The sequence below is a fragment of the Zingiber officinale genome, chromosome 10B (assembly GCF_018446385.1).
Source record: "Zingiber officinale cultivar Zhangliang chromosome 10B, Zo_v1.1, whole genome shotgun sequence".
Lineage (NCBI taxonomy): Eukaryota > Viridiplantae > Streptophyta > Magnoliopsida > Zingiberales > Zingiberaceae > Zingiber > Zingiber officinale.
Window position 1 is genome coordinate 31,050,406 of NC_056005.1, and position 14,565 is coordinate 31,064,970.

Sequence of the window (14,565 nt, forward strand, 5' to 3'; positions counted from 1 at the left end):
TGTTACACAGAAATTATGGTTAGGGATTTAGCCTCTCTTCCATGATTTCGGAACCTGTAGAATTTAGGTTTGGGTTCCTCTGTTTGCTGCTGTATTAAACTTGAGTTTTGCCTTACAAAGTGTCATGTACTGATCCATCTGATTATTATGTGTGGACACGAGTGGGTAAAGAATCACTATCATGAACAGATTTTAATTTGTTATCATGTTTACAGCAGGCACGAACAGATTTACATGTCTAGTAAGCACGAACAAATTTAGTTGCCGTGAACCACAAAGAAAAATAAAAGAAAATATTTAAATGGAATAGATGAAGCCCTTGTAATTAGCATTGCAATTACATTCCAGTTACTTGAGTATGAGTTTCGGATAGTGTGGTTAAGCGATAAAAGAGGATTGTTAGTTGGAATGTTATGGGGTTGATGAGTTTTATTAAACTGCGATTTGAGGATTCAAGTTGTATTGTTCATGTTGGAAAGTCATGATTGTTTAAGTAGTTGTGCTCTAAGAAAGGCCAAGTTGAAGTATTGTAGGGATTTAGATTTCCTGTTTGATTCTGGAACATGTTGTACAAGATGGTTCCTAGGGCTTTAGTATCCTTCTTTGCTTTCGGAGGTGCAAGTAAATGGTCACAAACTCAGAATCCTTGAAGAAAATATGTCTACCAGTTGACCTTATTAGAATGTGTAAATCCTTATCAGTTTCTGTAAAGAATGAAACTATAAATTTTATTAATGAAGTCTACATAGGAAAACATGTTGGTAAAAGATTACAGAAGGACCATCCTTATTTAAGAATACAAACAAGATTTATTCAAGGCATTTTACACTTTACTTCTAGTTACAAGAAGGATTTAAAGTTGTTAAACATGTTTTAGTAAGTTTAAAGAATCCAGAAAGTTTAAAGTCTGAAAAGAGAAGATTTTCAAATGTTTTACTCTAAGGTTCAGATGACAATAGTGAAAGTCTTATAGTTGCTAGGGAAGATTATAAGGAATCAAGGTTGTTTTATAACAATTTAGTACAATTAAAGGATGATTTATCACGCATGGTAGGAATTAAGGTTTTAGAAGAGAAGATTGCAAGATGTACCCCATTTCTAATGGAATATAACTCCATCTGGGAATTAGCTGGAAGATTTAGAAATCCACACGTTGAAGTGAAGTTCTTGTGTGAAGCAAAAGGATTTAAGTTCTTATATGCCTTGTTAACTGAAATAGCAATGAACTGTTATAGAATTGGTTTTCGGGTTTTAGTAGTTAACTGTGATTTAGATAAGTATACAGATTTGATGTTTAGATATGCTACTTTCATTCAAGTATGCAGATTTTAGATGAGCTTAGTATGCAGATGTTAGATAAGCTTAATATGCATATTTTAGTTAAGCTTAATATGCAGATTTCTGTTTAAACTTGTATGCAGATTTTGTTTAAGCATTGCAGTGTTAGAATTTGTTTAAACATTTCAGTTTTGTAAGAAGCATTCTTTTATAAGAAAAGTATAAGAAAGATTAAGAAAAGAAAGAAAAAGGCCAAGGCCTTAAGTAGATCCCAAAGTTAAGACTTTATGGATTTTGGTACACAAGGTGCTAAAGAAAATGTCGAGACATTATATATTAGAAGTATTAAAAGATAACAAGTATTTTACATTTATCAGTGGCACTGTATTGGACTCTCAGTTGTCCTTGGGCTGGGCTCCCATAGTCGTCCCTAGGTTTAGATAACCTAGTAGTAACGGCACGCCCGACGGTCGACGGTCGACGACCCTAGGGTCGCCAAATGGGCCGCCAAATGGGTCAGGTAGTTACAAAAGTAAAAGCAAGTACTGTAAGGTCTCCCTAAGCGTTGGTTAAGAAGCTTGCTATAGATCATAATAATAAATATATATATATATAACTCGTTAGGATTACACGAGCATTAGGGAAATAAAATTATGGAAATTTAGGAATTTTGAGGATTTTTTTCGGAATTTAAATGTACTTGGCCAATATGATTAAGGGGGAAATCGGAAATGAAGTCAAAGGAAAACATATGGTACTTAATGTAATTTGGAGATGATTAACCTTAATTCCCCTACCTAATGTGAACATGACCTAACTATAAGAGCTCGCTGTTCATTCCCTCGTCACATCTCCCTGCCGATTCCGCCGCCCCTTCTCTTCTTTCCATTTTCCCCGAGTTGACAGAGCCACTCGTCGAGCCATTTCGCTGCCTAGCTGAGCTTCGCAGGCGGCGCCACAGCTGACGGGGCACAATGCGAGGACGGGTGGAGGCGAGACGACGAAGAAAGAGGCAAGTATATCTAAGGGTGATAGCTTGAAATCCGTAAGGTATAGAATGGGAAAAACCTAGAGAAGTTGAGGCGCTTGGTATGGATTCCGTCTGTTTTTCTCTTCTTTTAGATGATGTTGCTTGTTTCATTTCCTACCTTCTGGATGCTCCGATTGTTTCTGTTTGTAGGTGTTTCCGATTCGTCTTATTGTTGAAGATGTTTTCGATTAACTTTATCTATTGATGTTTTCTGATTGGCTTCTTCTCAGTTGAGATGTGTTTCAGATTGAGGTTCCGATTGAAGATATTGATCGGTTCTGTTCGTATATGCTTCTGGTATGGTTGGCAGTGCTTTTGGTTTTTCTATGGAAATTGAATCCTTTGTCATACACTACTGATGGTTTGGACTGCTATTTAACGAGTTGGGATCGATTTTGGATTTCGAGTTTCTGTGATGAATGAAGTTTTGTGTGCTGCATGTTACCTGTTCGCTAGAATGTTCAACAGAGATGCCGGTTGTGAATTGTCCACTTCAGAAAGTCCGGGATTTTGTGTGAGGAATTTTGTGTTGATTTCAAATGGTTTACTTCGTGGAGATTTTACCTTGTAGCCTTGTGTTCTTTATGTTGTTTATGAGATTTGGTAGTCCTGTTAGCAAGTGTTGTTGAAGGTTTATTGCTGTTGGGATTTCATTGTGGGGATACAGATCGGTAGGGGGAACAATGGAATGAAGGTAATCTTGTAGTTTTCATATAGAGTCAAAATTTGTGTTGGTTTCTGTGAATTGATAGCTGCCGAGGGATTTGATTTCGTTTCCAGTAAACACCTAGTTTTGTATTGCAAGTTTTATTTGTTAATTACGAGTCTCTCCATGCATAAAAACTTTTGTACATGATCATTTATTTTTATTTTAAGATACGGTTAGAAGGAAATACAGAGGGATATGGAAATGGACATGGTTACAGAAGCTGATGAATTGAATTAATGTTATGTTTATGTTATGGACAGTTTAAGTAATTAACGTTATGACTATGTTATGGATAGTATAAGTTTATATGTGGCTAGTTGGTTGAATATGAACATATGTGGTAGCAGTACGGGATGGGTGACCCGGGATGAGCTCCGGGGAGGGCCCATCCAAACTTGACTCATACTGGAATTTATGTTAGCTTTGGCTATATGACTGCATGTTTTCTAGGAGGTACCTCTAGGTTCATGGGACTGTTGACTGTCTCTAATTGATGTTACCGGATATGTGACATATTCTTCTTATTTAGCTGTGTAGGAACTTTATTTACCGCATATTCCTTCTCTATTATACAATCCTTTTAAATATGGTTTTAACGTTTAACTTCTACCTCTACTACTTTTTGGATATCATGTTCCATCACATAAGATTATACTTGCTGGGTTGTAGACTCATGATGCCTACATTACAGGTGAGGATGTGTATCCGGACACGGCGGAGGGCCCACGGACAGAGTAGGCGAGGAGGCGAGATGGACGCATGGCGTTGTCCGGATATTAGGAGTGATGAGTTTAGGTGCTTCACGGGAAAGGGGTTTTGCTTCGGAGAGGTCAAGGGTTTTGATTTGAAATTTTATTTGTCATACTTTGTAAGAGATGTTGGTTTCTTTTACTTTCGATGAAACAGAATGTTTGATTTGGTAACGTGTCATAAGTATATGATTGGTTTTGTGTTTGGTGGGTGATGCACTATAGATAAATAAAAAAAAAACTTGAGGGTGGTTTTCGGGATGTTTCAGTTGGTATCAGAGCGACACTCCTAAGGGACATCATGCGTCAGCCATCTCGTCAGGAACTCGACTACTTCAGCCAACAAGTCTGTAAGATCTACGTTATTTAAGTTTTGTATTTAATGTGATAACTTAGTCATATTATGATTGATATACTGATATGTAATTATGGGATATAAATGAGATTAAATTGGAAATGTATAGGTTCTGGCTGGGAGAAGGAACAACAACAACGGAGAGGTGGGTGGTCAGAACACCCAGTTCCTAGAAGGACTTACAGCACTCCTACATGAACAGAACCGCATTCATGGGGAACAAATTCAACAAATACTGCAGGCTAGGGAGCAGGGGAGCACACCCAGACGTTCTGCACCTAGCACGCAACCAGTCTACAAGCAGTTTCGGGAGCTTGGACCGACGGAGTTTAAAGGCACCACGGGCCCGATCGCTGCAGAGGGATGGATTCGATCTCTAGAGACGATATTCGACTTCATGCAGCTCACAGATGCGGACAAAGTCAGGTGTGCGATATTCATGCTCCGGGATGATGCTCAAGTATGGTGGGAGGGTGCGCGGCTGACTGTAGATCTGGCTACTTTGACTTGGACTGATTTTAAGGAGGTATTCTATGGAAAGTATTTCACAGTTGACAACAGGACACGACTGGCACGGGAATTCTTGGAGCTTCGTCAGGGAGATTTGTCAGTGGCGGAGTATGTCAGGAGATTCAAGAGAGGACGCTATTTCGTACCTATGATTACTAGCCAACCAGTCGAGGAGCTGAAGCATTTTACAGAAGGTTTGAGGTCGGCTATTCGCCATGATGTCAGGTTGAGTCGGGTCACCACATTCCGAGAAGCTGTTGACCAGGCATTGATGTCCGAAAGAGACAGAAATGACATGATCAAGGAAGCTCAGAAAAAAAGACTGAGTTATCAGGGACGGGATTAGCAGGAGCCGGGGAAGAAGAAGACAATTCCTGGTCAGAATTTAGGAAAATAGCCGTTTAAGCAAGCACAGCCGCGTCAGCAAATTCAGAAGACACAAGCAGCTGAAGGCACTGGTTCCAGGGTCGAAAACAAGGTTCGTTGTTCCAAGTGAGAGAAGATTCATGCTGGGCAGTGCTTAACAGGTACAGATGCGTGCTTTATGTGTAAGAAGTCAGGACACTTCGCGAGGGAATGCCCATTACTCAGGGAGCCAACCAAAGGAAGAGAATTTGCGATGACATAAGAGCAGGTGGATCTGGACACGGCTATTATCACAGGTATGATTTATGTTGCCAATATTCCAGCCCATGCATTAATAGATTCCGGAGTTACACATTCCTTTATATCTGAGGCCTATCTCACAAAACTGGGCATTGTACCTAAACGAATGGTTGCGGGATATAGTGTTTTATTACCATCGGGGGAGGAATTGCATAGCAACAGGATGGTAAAGAACTGTCAGATGATGATGCAGAACCATATGGTGGGTGCAAGGTTCATCGTGTTGGAAATGACAGAGTTTGATGTGATCCTTGGCATGGACTGGCTGGTTCAGCATGAGGCAGTCATAGATTGCAAACAACGGACGGTTAAGTTGAAACTACCAAATGAAAAACTCCTCATTTTTCAAGCAGCTTCACAACTGGTCATTCCCCACATGATCTCCATGTGTAAAGCTCGAAGAATGCTAAGTAAGGGATGTAAGGGTCTTTTAGTCCACATCTCGGTTAAATCGGAGGCACGACGACCAAGTTTGGAGGAAGTGGACATAGCACGAGACTTCCCAGAGGTGTTTCCAGAGGATGTTACAGGACTCCCTCCGAATCGAGAGGTGGAGTTCGGAATAGAACTAGTACCGGGGACTATGCCGGTGTCAAAAGCACCATACAGATTGGCGCCTACCGAAATGAAAGAGTTGAAGGAACAGTTGCAGGAATTGCTGGACAAGGGTTTCATTCGACCAAGCGTGTCACCATGGGGAGCACCGGTGTTATTCGTACGTAAGAAAGATGGGACTATGCTTCTGTGCATTGATTATCGGGAGCTGAATCGAGTGACAATCAAAAACAAGTACCCATTGCCCAGGATCGATGACCTGTTTGATCAGTTACAAGGAGCAACAGTGTTTTCAAAAATCGACTTGCGATCCGGGTATCACCAGATGAAGGTAAAGGAGAAGGATGTGCACAAAACAGTGTTTAGAACCCGATACGGGCATTATGAGTTCCTAGTTATGCCATTTGTACTTACTAATGCCCCAGCAGCATTTATGGACTTGATGAATCGGGTATTTCACTCTTACTTGGACTAGTTTGTTATCGTCTTCATTGACGATATATTAATTTACTCTCGAAATTACCAAGAACATCGCTTGCATTTGACCACGGTGCTGCAGACATTGAAGGAACATCGGTTGTATGCCAAATTTAGCAAGTGTGACTTTTGGCTGAACCAGATTCCATTTCTAGGGCACATCGTCTCAGGGGACGGGATAGAAGTGGATCCTGCCAAGGTTGAAGCAATCCGGAATTGGGATACGCCAAAGACTGCTTCCGAGATACGGAGTTTCTTGGGTTTGGCAGGTTACTATCGGAGGTTCATCCAGAACTTCTCTCGTATTGCTTTGCCGCTGACCTCGCTGACTAAGAAGGGGGTAAGATATGAATGGACAGGCCAGTGCAAGAAAAGCTTTGAGGAGTTGAAAGAAAGATTGACGACGGCACCAGTGCTTGCGTTACCGGACGGCTCTGGACGGTTTGTGGTGTACACTGACGCTTCCAAAACCGGACTAGGAGCTGTGTTGATGCAGAATGGGAAGGTCATTGCGTATGCCTTACGTCAGTTGAAGGTGCACGAGCGTAACTATCCCACCCATGATCTAGAGCTAGCGGCAGTTATATTTGCATTAAAGATTTGGAGACATTACCTTTATGGAGAACGCTGTGAAATTTTTACAGACCACCAGAGTTTGAAATATTTCTTCACACAGAAGGAACTGAATATGAGACAAAGACGGTGGCTGGAGCTGGTGAAGGATTATGACTGTAGTATCAGCTATCATCCGGGCAAGGCTAATGTTGTGGCAGATGCACTGAGTCGCAAATCTGCAATGTTGTTGCAACTAACCACCCAGCAGCAATTGATATCAGAATTCCAACGGCTGAGTCTGGAAGTGGTAGCGCCGGAGGATCACCTTAGATTGTCAGCAATGACCATAAAATCAAACTTACTGGATCAAATTCGGGAAGGACAGATGATGGATCAACAGTTAGCGGAATGGAAGCGGAGGGACGAGAAAAAGGGGCAGGCTGTTTACACAACAATGGGTGGAGTGGTGCGTTACAAGGGCCGCATTTGGGTGTCTGGAACAGGGACTCTCCAAGAGGATCTCATGAAAGAAGCGGACAATACTCCATACTCCACCCATCCTGGAAGCACAAAAATGTACAAGGACATGCAATTACTGTATTGGTGGCCGGGTATGAAAAAGGACATAGTCAAAGTAGTGCACGAATGTCTCACTTGCCAACAAGTAAAGACCGAGCATCAGAGACCGGCAGGATTGTTGGAGCCACTTCCAATCCCTGTCTGGAAATGGAAAGAGGTTGCCATGGATTTTGTGGTGGGGTTACCCACCACTCCTAGAGGATCAAACGCGGTGTGGGTGATAGTGGATCGATTGACCAAGTCGGCTCACTTTTTACCAGTAAAAACTACCTTCACAATGACACAGTATGCATAACTATATATAAGGGAGGTAGTACGACTACATGGGGTCCCCGTTCAGATTGTGTCAGACAGAGACCCAAAGTTTACCTCTGGATTCTGGGAAAGCTTGCATCGAGGATTGGGTACAAGACTCACTTTTAGCACCGCTTTTCATCCCCAGACAGATGGCCAGTCTGAACGGGTGATCCAAATTTTGGAGGATCTGTTGCGGGCATGTATGATGGACTTTAAAGGGAACTGGGAGGCAAAACTACCTTTAATAGAATTTACCTACAATAATAGTTACCAGGCCACGATCAAAATGGCTCCGTATGAAGCCTTATATGGAAGGAAGTGCCGTACACCCTTGCATTGGGACGAGGTCGGCGAGAGGGCAGTGTTAGGTCCAGATATAGTAAACCATACTGTGGATTTGGTGGTCAAGATCCGAGATAGAATGCAGGCAGCACAAAGCCATCAAAAGAGTTATGCTGATCTGAGAAGAAGAGACCTGGAATTTACAGTGGGGGACCATGTATTTCTCAGGGTGTCTCCACTGAAGGGGGTGCTGAGGTTCGGGAAGAAGGGGAAACTCAGTCCGAGATATATTGGACCATTTGAAGTATTGGATCGGGTTGGGACCCGAGCATACCGACTTGCCCTACCACCTAATTTGTCGGGGGTTCATAATGTGTTCCATGTATCCATGCTTAGAAGGTACCTCTCTAACCCTTCTCATATAATTAGGCATGAGACAGTGCAGTGGACGCCAGATCTATCCTACGAGGAACGACCAAAACAAATCCTAGAGCGGCAAGTCCGGAATCTAAGGAACAAAGAGATCAAGATGGTGAAGGTTTTATGGGGAAATCAGACGATGGAGGAGGCCACCTGGGAAACCGAACCAGATATGCGTAATCGCTATCCGGAATTATTTGGTAAGTTAAATTTCGAGGACGAAATTTTTTTATAAGGGAGAGAGAATTGTAAGGTCTCCCTAAGCGTTGGTTAAGAAGCTTGCTATAGATCATAATAATAAATATATATATATAACTCGTTAGGATTACACGAGCGTTAATAAAGGGAAATAAAATTATGGAAATTTAGGAATTTTGAGGATTTTTTCGGAATTTAAATGTACTTGGCCAATATGATTAAGGGGGAAATCGGAAATGAAGTCTAAGGAAAATATATGGTACATAATGTAATTAGGAGATGATTAACCTTAATTCCCCTACCTAATGTGAACATGACCTAACTATAAGAGCTCACTGTTCATTCCCTCGTCACATCTCCCTGCCGATTCCGCCGCCCCTTCTCTTCTTTCCATTTTCCCCAAGTTGACAGAGCCACTCGTCGAGCCATTTCGCTGCCTAGCTGAGCTTCGCAGGCGGCGCCACAGCTGACGGGGCACAACGCGAGGACGGGTGGAGGCGAGACGACGAAGAAAGAGGCAAGTATATCTAAGGGTGATAGCTTGAAATCCGTAAGGTATAGAATGGGAAAAACCTAGAGAAGTTGAGGCGCTTGGTATGGATTCCGTCTGTTTTTCTCTTCTTTTAGATGATGTTGCTTGTTTCATTTCCTACCTTCTGGATGCTCCGATTGTTTCTGTTTGTAGGTGTTTCCGATTCGTCTTATTGTTGAAGATGTTTTCGATTAACTTTATCTATTGATGTTTTCTGATTGGCTTCTTCTCGGTTGAGATGTGTTTCAGATTGAGGTTCCGATTGAAGATATTGATCGGTTTTGTTCGTATATGCTTCTGGTATGGTTGGCAGTGCTTTTGGTTTTTCTATGGAAATTGAATCCTTTGTCATACACTACTGATGGTTTTGACTGCTATTTAACGAGTTGGGATCGATTTTGGATTTCGAGTTTCTGTGATGAATGAAGTTTTGTGTGCTGCATGTTACCTGTTCGCTAGAATGTTCAACAGAGATGCCGGTTGTGAATTGTCCACTTCAGAAAGTCCGGGATTTTGTGTGAGGAATTTTGTGTTGATTTCGAATGGTTTACTTCGTGGAGATTTTACCTTGTAGCCTTGTGTTCTTTATGTTGTTTATGAGATTTGGTAGTCCTGTTAGCAAGTGTTGTTGAAGGTTTATTGCTGTTGGGATTTCATTGTGGGGATACAGATCGGTAGGGGGAACAATGGAATGAAGGTAATCTTGTAGTTTTCATATAGAGTCAAACTTTGTGTTGGTTTCTGTGAATTGATAGCTGCCGAGGGATTTGATTTCGTTTCCAGTAAACACCTAGTTTTGTATTGCAAGTTTTATTTGTTAATTACGAGTCTCTCCATGCATAAAAACTTTTGTACATGATCATTTATTTTTTTATAAAGATACAGTTAGAAGGAAATACAGAGGGATATGGAAATGGACATGGTTACAGAAGCTGATGAATTGAATTAATGTTATGTTTATGTTATGGACAGTTTAAGTAATTAACGTTATGACTATGTTATGGATAGTATATGTTTATATGTGGCTAGTTGGTTGAATATGAACATATGTGGTAGCAGTACGGGATGGGTGACCCGGGATGAGCTCCGGGGAGGGCCCATCCAAACTTGACTCATACTGAAATTTATGTTAGCTTCGGCTATATGACTACATGTTCTCTAGGAGGTACCTCTAGGTTCATGGGACTGTTGACTGGCTCTAATTGTGGTTACCGGATATGTGACATATTCTTCTTATTTAGCTGTGTAGGAACTTTATTTACCGCATATTCCTTCTCTATTATACAATCCTTTTAAATATGGTTTTAACGTTTAACTTCTACCTCTACTACTTTTTGGATATCATGTTCCATCACATAAGATTATACTTGCTGGGTTGTAGACTCATGATGCCTACATTACAGGTGAGGATGTGTCTCCGGACACGGCGGAGGGCCCACGGACGGAGTAGGCGAGGAGGCGAGATGGACGCATGGCGTTGTCCGGATATTAGGAGTGCTGAGTTTAGGTGCTTCACGGGAAAGGGGCTTTGCTTCGGAGAGGTCAAGGGTTTTGATTTGAAATTTTATTTGTCATACTTTGTAAGAGATGTTGGTTTCTTTTACTTTCGATGAAACAGAATGTTTGATTTGGTAACGTGTCATAAGTATATGATTGGTTTTGTGTTTGGTGGGTGATGCACTATAGATAAATAAAAAAAAAACTTGAGGGTGGGTTTCGGGATGTTTCAAGTACAGTTGCCGGCCCAAGAAGAAGTTGATTATTATTTTGAAGTATATAAGTATACGTTTTGAACAAATGAAATAAGTTTCATATAGTTCTAAAATCAACAAGTTTAGTTCTTTATTCTACCATGTTTATTTAGTAGATGAGTAGTTTTTCATGTTTACCTATTGGATGAGCAGTTTTCACATGTTTAGCTTTATTTCTAGCATGCAGTTTTATCCTTGTATAGCATGATTAGCTATTAGTATTACATGAGTAGATTCCTTAGCTTTTCTTTGCTATTAGTTTGACATGAGCAGTTATGTTTATGCTTTACTTTCTTTTAGAGCATATAGTTTCTAGTTCTTTCTGTATACATGCATATTCATGTTTTTGTGAGTTAGATAGTGCTTACTAAGCAAATTTTGCTTATAGACTGCACTTCCTCTTACTGCAGATACAGGAAAGGAAAAGATATGCAAAGGAAGGCGACAAGGAGGTGTTCGAGGATGTGTGATGCCAGGACTATGGAAGCCTTGGGACTTAGTTAAGAATTTGTTTAGATTAATCTTTTATTTAGGATGATAAGAAAATTTGGAAGTAAGAAGTTGTAATTCATTATTAAGTTTCCGCATTTTAGTATTTGGGATGGTATATGTTATTTTGATGTTGTTAGGACATAGTAGATGAATTGTAATCTTGTGTGATGATTTCTGGTATAGTTTTCTTTTGGTTTTGACACTTATATAACTGGGTGAGAGTTTGTTATCTGTTCCAGCCGCTTGTGGCTGTGTATATAGTGTTTGTATATCAGTTTAAGGTCACCGGTACAGGGGAGACTCTGTCGAAATTTTTCGGTAGGGTTTCTTTGTGATTTTAATCATACCGGTTATGTAGAGTTAGTAGTTAAATAACGGTCACTCTTAGGTAGTAGTAGTAGTAAGAAGGGTGATCGTTACATTAGTGGTACTCTAACTCGATAGTATACCTTAAGCAGGAAAGTCATTTATGGTCCAAAGAAGAGCAAACATTATTACAAATATCTAATTAGTATGAACATCGTATATAGGAAACCTTCATCCCATAGTTCTTTCAGCTCTGCAATCAATGGTTGCATATAAACATCTATTAACATCTTTGAATTTTATGAGCTAGGTATAACCAATATTAAAAACATATAGGGTGTTTTCATGCATATCCTGGGTGAAAGATTATACATAGTTAAGATAACTAGCCAAAAAGATTAATTTCTTTCAGATTTGCCAAATGGAGCAAGTCATCAGCACAAACACCTAACCTAATGTTTCAAGTATCGTTCGTAGGATATGCTTTATCAAAATTTTTCCAAGTCTCTACATATGATGGATGACACAGTAGACCCTCTTTTGTTTAATGATTTGTATGTCAAGTCATGTGTTCAACAATTGCCTTTGATGCATAAAATCTTTGTAATATATGAGTTAAAGGAAAATAAAATAACTAAGTGTATTATTTACGTCATTGTTGCTCTTGTACTTAGCTTGATTATAGAATTTACAAACATTTGCATCATCTTCCTAATATAGCATACAACCATCTCTGTAAACATCAATATTTTTCATCAGATGACCTGATTCTTTCATAATTTTGTTAATACTATAAAAATCATTAGATATTATGTGATCATACGACAATGCCTCTCCAATAATTTAAATAAAATCATTAAAATAATATTTGGACACATTATGCTCTGCCTTGACATTCAACAATCTTGCAGTGAGAGCTAATTTAGTGTGATTGTCACAACTAGCCCACGTTAGTTTATCTAAAGCACTCAACACTTCCTGAAATTGGAGATATGATTAATTATTCACATTTTCATCAACATCTAGTACTTCTACCTCTCCCAATGATGATGCATAAGTAGTAAACATTTCGGATAGGCAAGCGCTGGGGGTGAGCGTATTCACCTTTTGCCACCATAAGTAGTAAACATTTGTTTAAATATTGGAGGACAACTTAAACTTGCACCACTCGATTCATGAATGAAATTCTGACCCGTTGCATCAATTACCGTCCTATGATATGGAGTTAATTGATCATAATAACTCTGATCCATACTAACTGATACTTATATGTTTTGTTCATAATCATCATGAGATATGAACAATTCACTATAACATGTCCAATTATAGTAATTTGTGATAAAACTAAATCTATAAAGATGTTCTTAAACTTTATCGCAGTATAAAAATTTAACATTGACACTATCTATATGAACACCTTATCTTATTGTCATCCATATACTCAATATTACTAGATGTAAAATTAATTCAAAAATTATTCCAACCCAATCAAAAACTCATCAATTAAATCTTGACGTTTAGGTAAACTTTTTTTATACATCCAACTCATTTCATTCTATATTTTGTCTGTTTCTAATTTATTATAATATTAATAAATACTATTACATATAAAACTAGACAATACACTAATGATCAATATGTATTTAGTTCACAAAAAAAAAAAAGAGAAAATATATACTTATGGTGATTATTATATTATTATTAAAGTAACGACTAGCAAAGGGTGATTATTATACCTAACAAAGGTGATTATCATACTAATGGTGATTATTATACCTAACAAAGGTGAATAAAGATGAGTGTCTCTCCAAGCATGTCAAATATAGACTTGCACAAACAATATTACGAAGTCAATAATCAAATAAAAGAGTCTGCAAACAAACAGTCAACAATCTCATGGTCAGCAAAAACTAGCAAAGGGTAGCTGAGGCCTGCCGCGGTCAGCCAAGGCCAACCACATGCACCGAAGGCTAGCCGTGGCCATTTCTAGGCAAGGGCAAGCCGCAACCGCCAGGGGTCAGCCATGGCTGCCAGGGGCCAACTGCAACTGGCCGCGCGCAGCAGGGGCAGCCACTGTCGGCCGTGCCCATGGTCAGCTAGCCACGACCAACAGGGGTCAACCGCAGAAGCAAGGGCCAGTGACGACCGACCGAGGCCACCTAAGGCCGTCGCCATTGAAGAGGGAAAAAGAGAAGAGTGAAAAAGCTTACACGTTCATCCCAAATGGGACAATATCGCAGAGCCTACGGTAAAACACAGGTAAATCACGGGTTTCCAGCGTATATATGATAGCTGATCGACTGGACTTAATTTTATTAACTCGACAATATTAATGTCGAATCTCACGAAATATTATGAATAATTAATTGGTATATGATCCTGTCTGGAAGCTGAGAAGACGAACCTGCCGGTATAACGTGTCTGGAAGGTTGACCGCATCCCCATGACCCGGTTGATGATCTGTCCGCTGCGTTGACCAGATCGTCAGAAGTCTTCCTCCGGTCAACTGTACCTGCATCCAGCAACCGGGTCACCCCGGCCTCTGGTACCTCGGTGCTCGAGGCGAATCCCACAGATATATAAGTAACCGCATAATAGTATAGCAACAAAATGAACAGATACCGAGTATGAGAACGTACCCTGGCCCAGGGGGGCGCCCTCGGATGGGATGATGAGTTGATCGCGATACTGCTCTAGTCGTCGTGATCCAGAAAGGCAGATGACTGTAAGCCAAGGAACCGGATCTGAGGGTGACGACACGGATTTCGATGCGACGTGGATCCAAAAGATGTGGCATACAAGACGAACTATGACACCGACACAT

At 40.2% G+C, this 14,565-nt stretch overlaps 1 protein-coding gene across 1 annotated transcript; it reads left to right on the top strand.

The window, feature by feature from the left end:
- The first annotated feature begins 4,067 nt into the window (after positions 1-4,067).
- LOC122029061 lies at positions 4,068-4,977 on the top strand. Its single transcript, XM_042588020.1, has 2 exons — positions 4,068-4,112; positions 4,231-4,977. Exons 1-2 carry the CDS (start codon positions 4,068-4,070, stop codon positions 4,975-4,977), a joined length of 792 nt encoding a protein of 263 aa, XP_042443954.1.
- The last annotated feature ends 9,588 nt before the right edge of the window (positions 4,978-14,565 follow it).

Excerpts from the sequence above, each read along its gene's own strand:
- LOC122029061 (XM_042588020.1), top strand. The coding sequence starts at position 4,068 with ATGCGTCAGCCATCTCGTCAGGAACTCGACTACTTCAGCCAACAA. Across the intron at positions 4,113-4,230 it reads TCGACTACTTCAGCCAACAA|GTTCTGGCTGGGAGAAGGAA; the intron begins GTCTGTAAGATC and ends GGAAATGTATAG.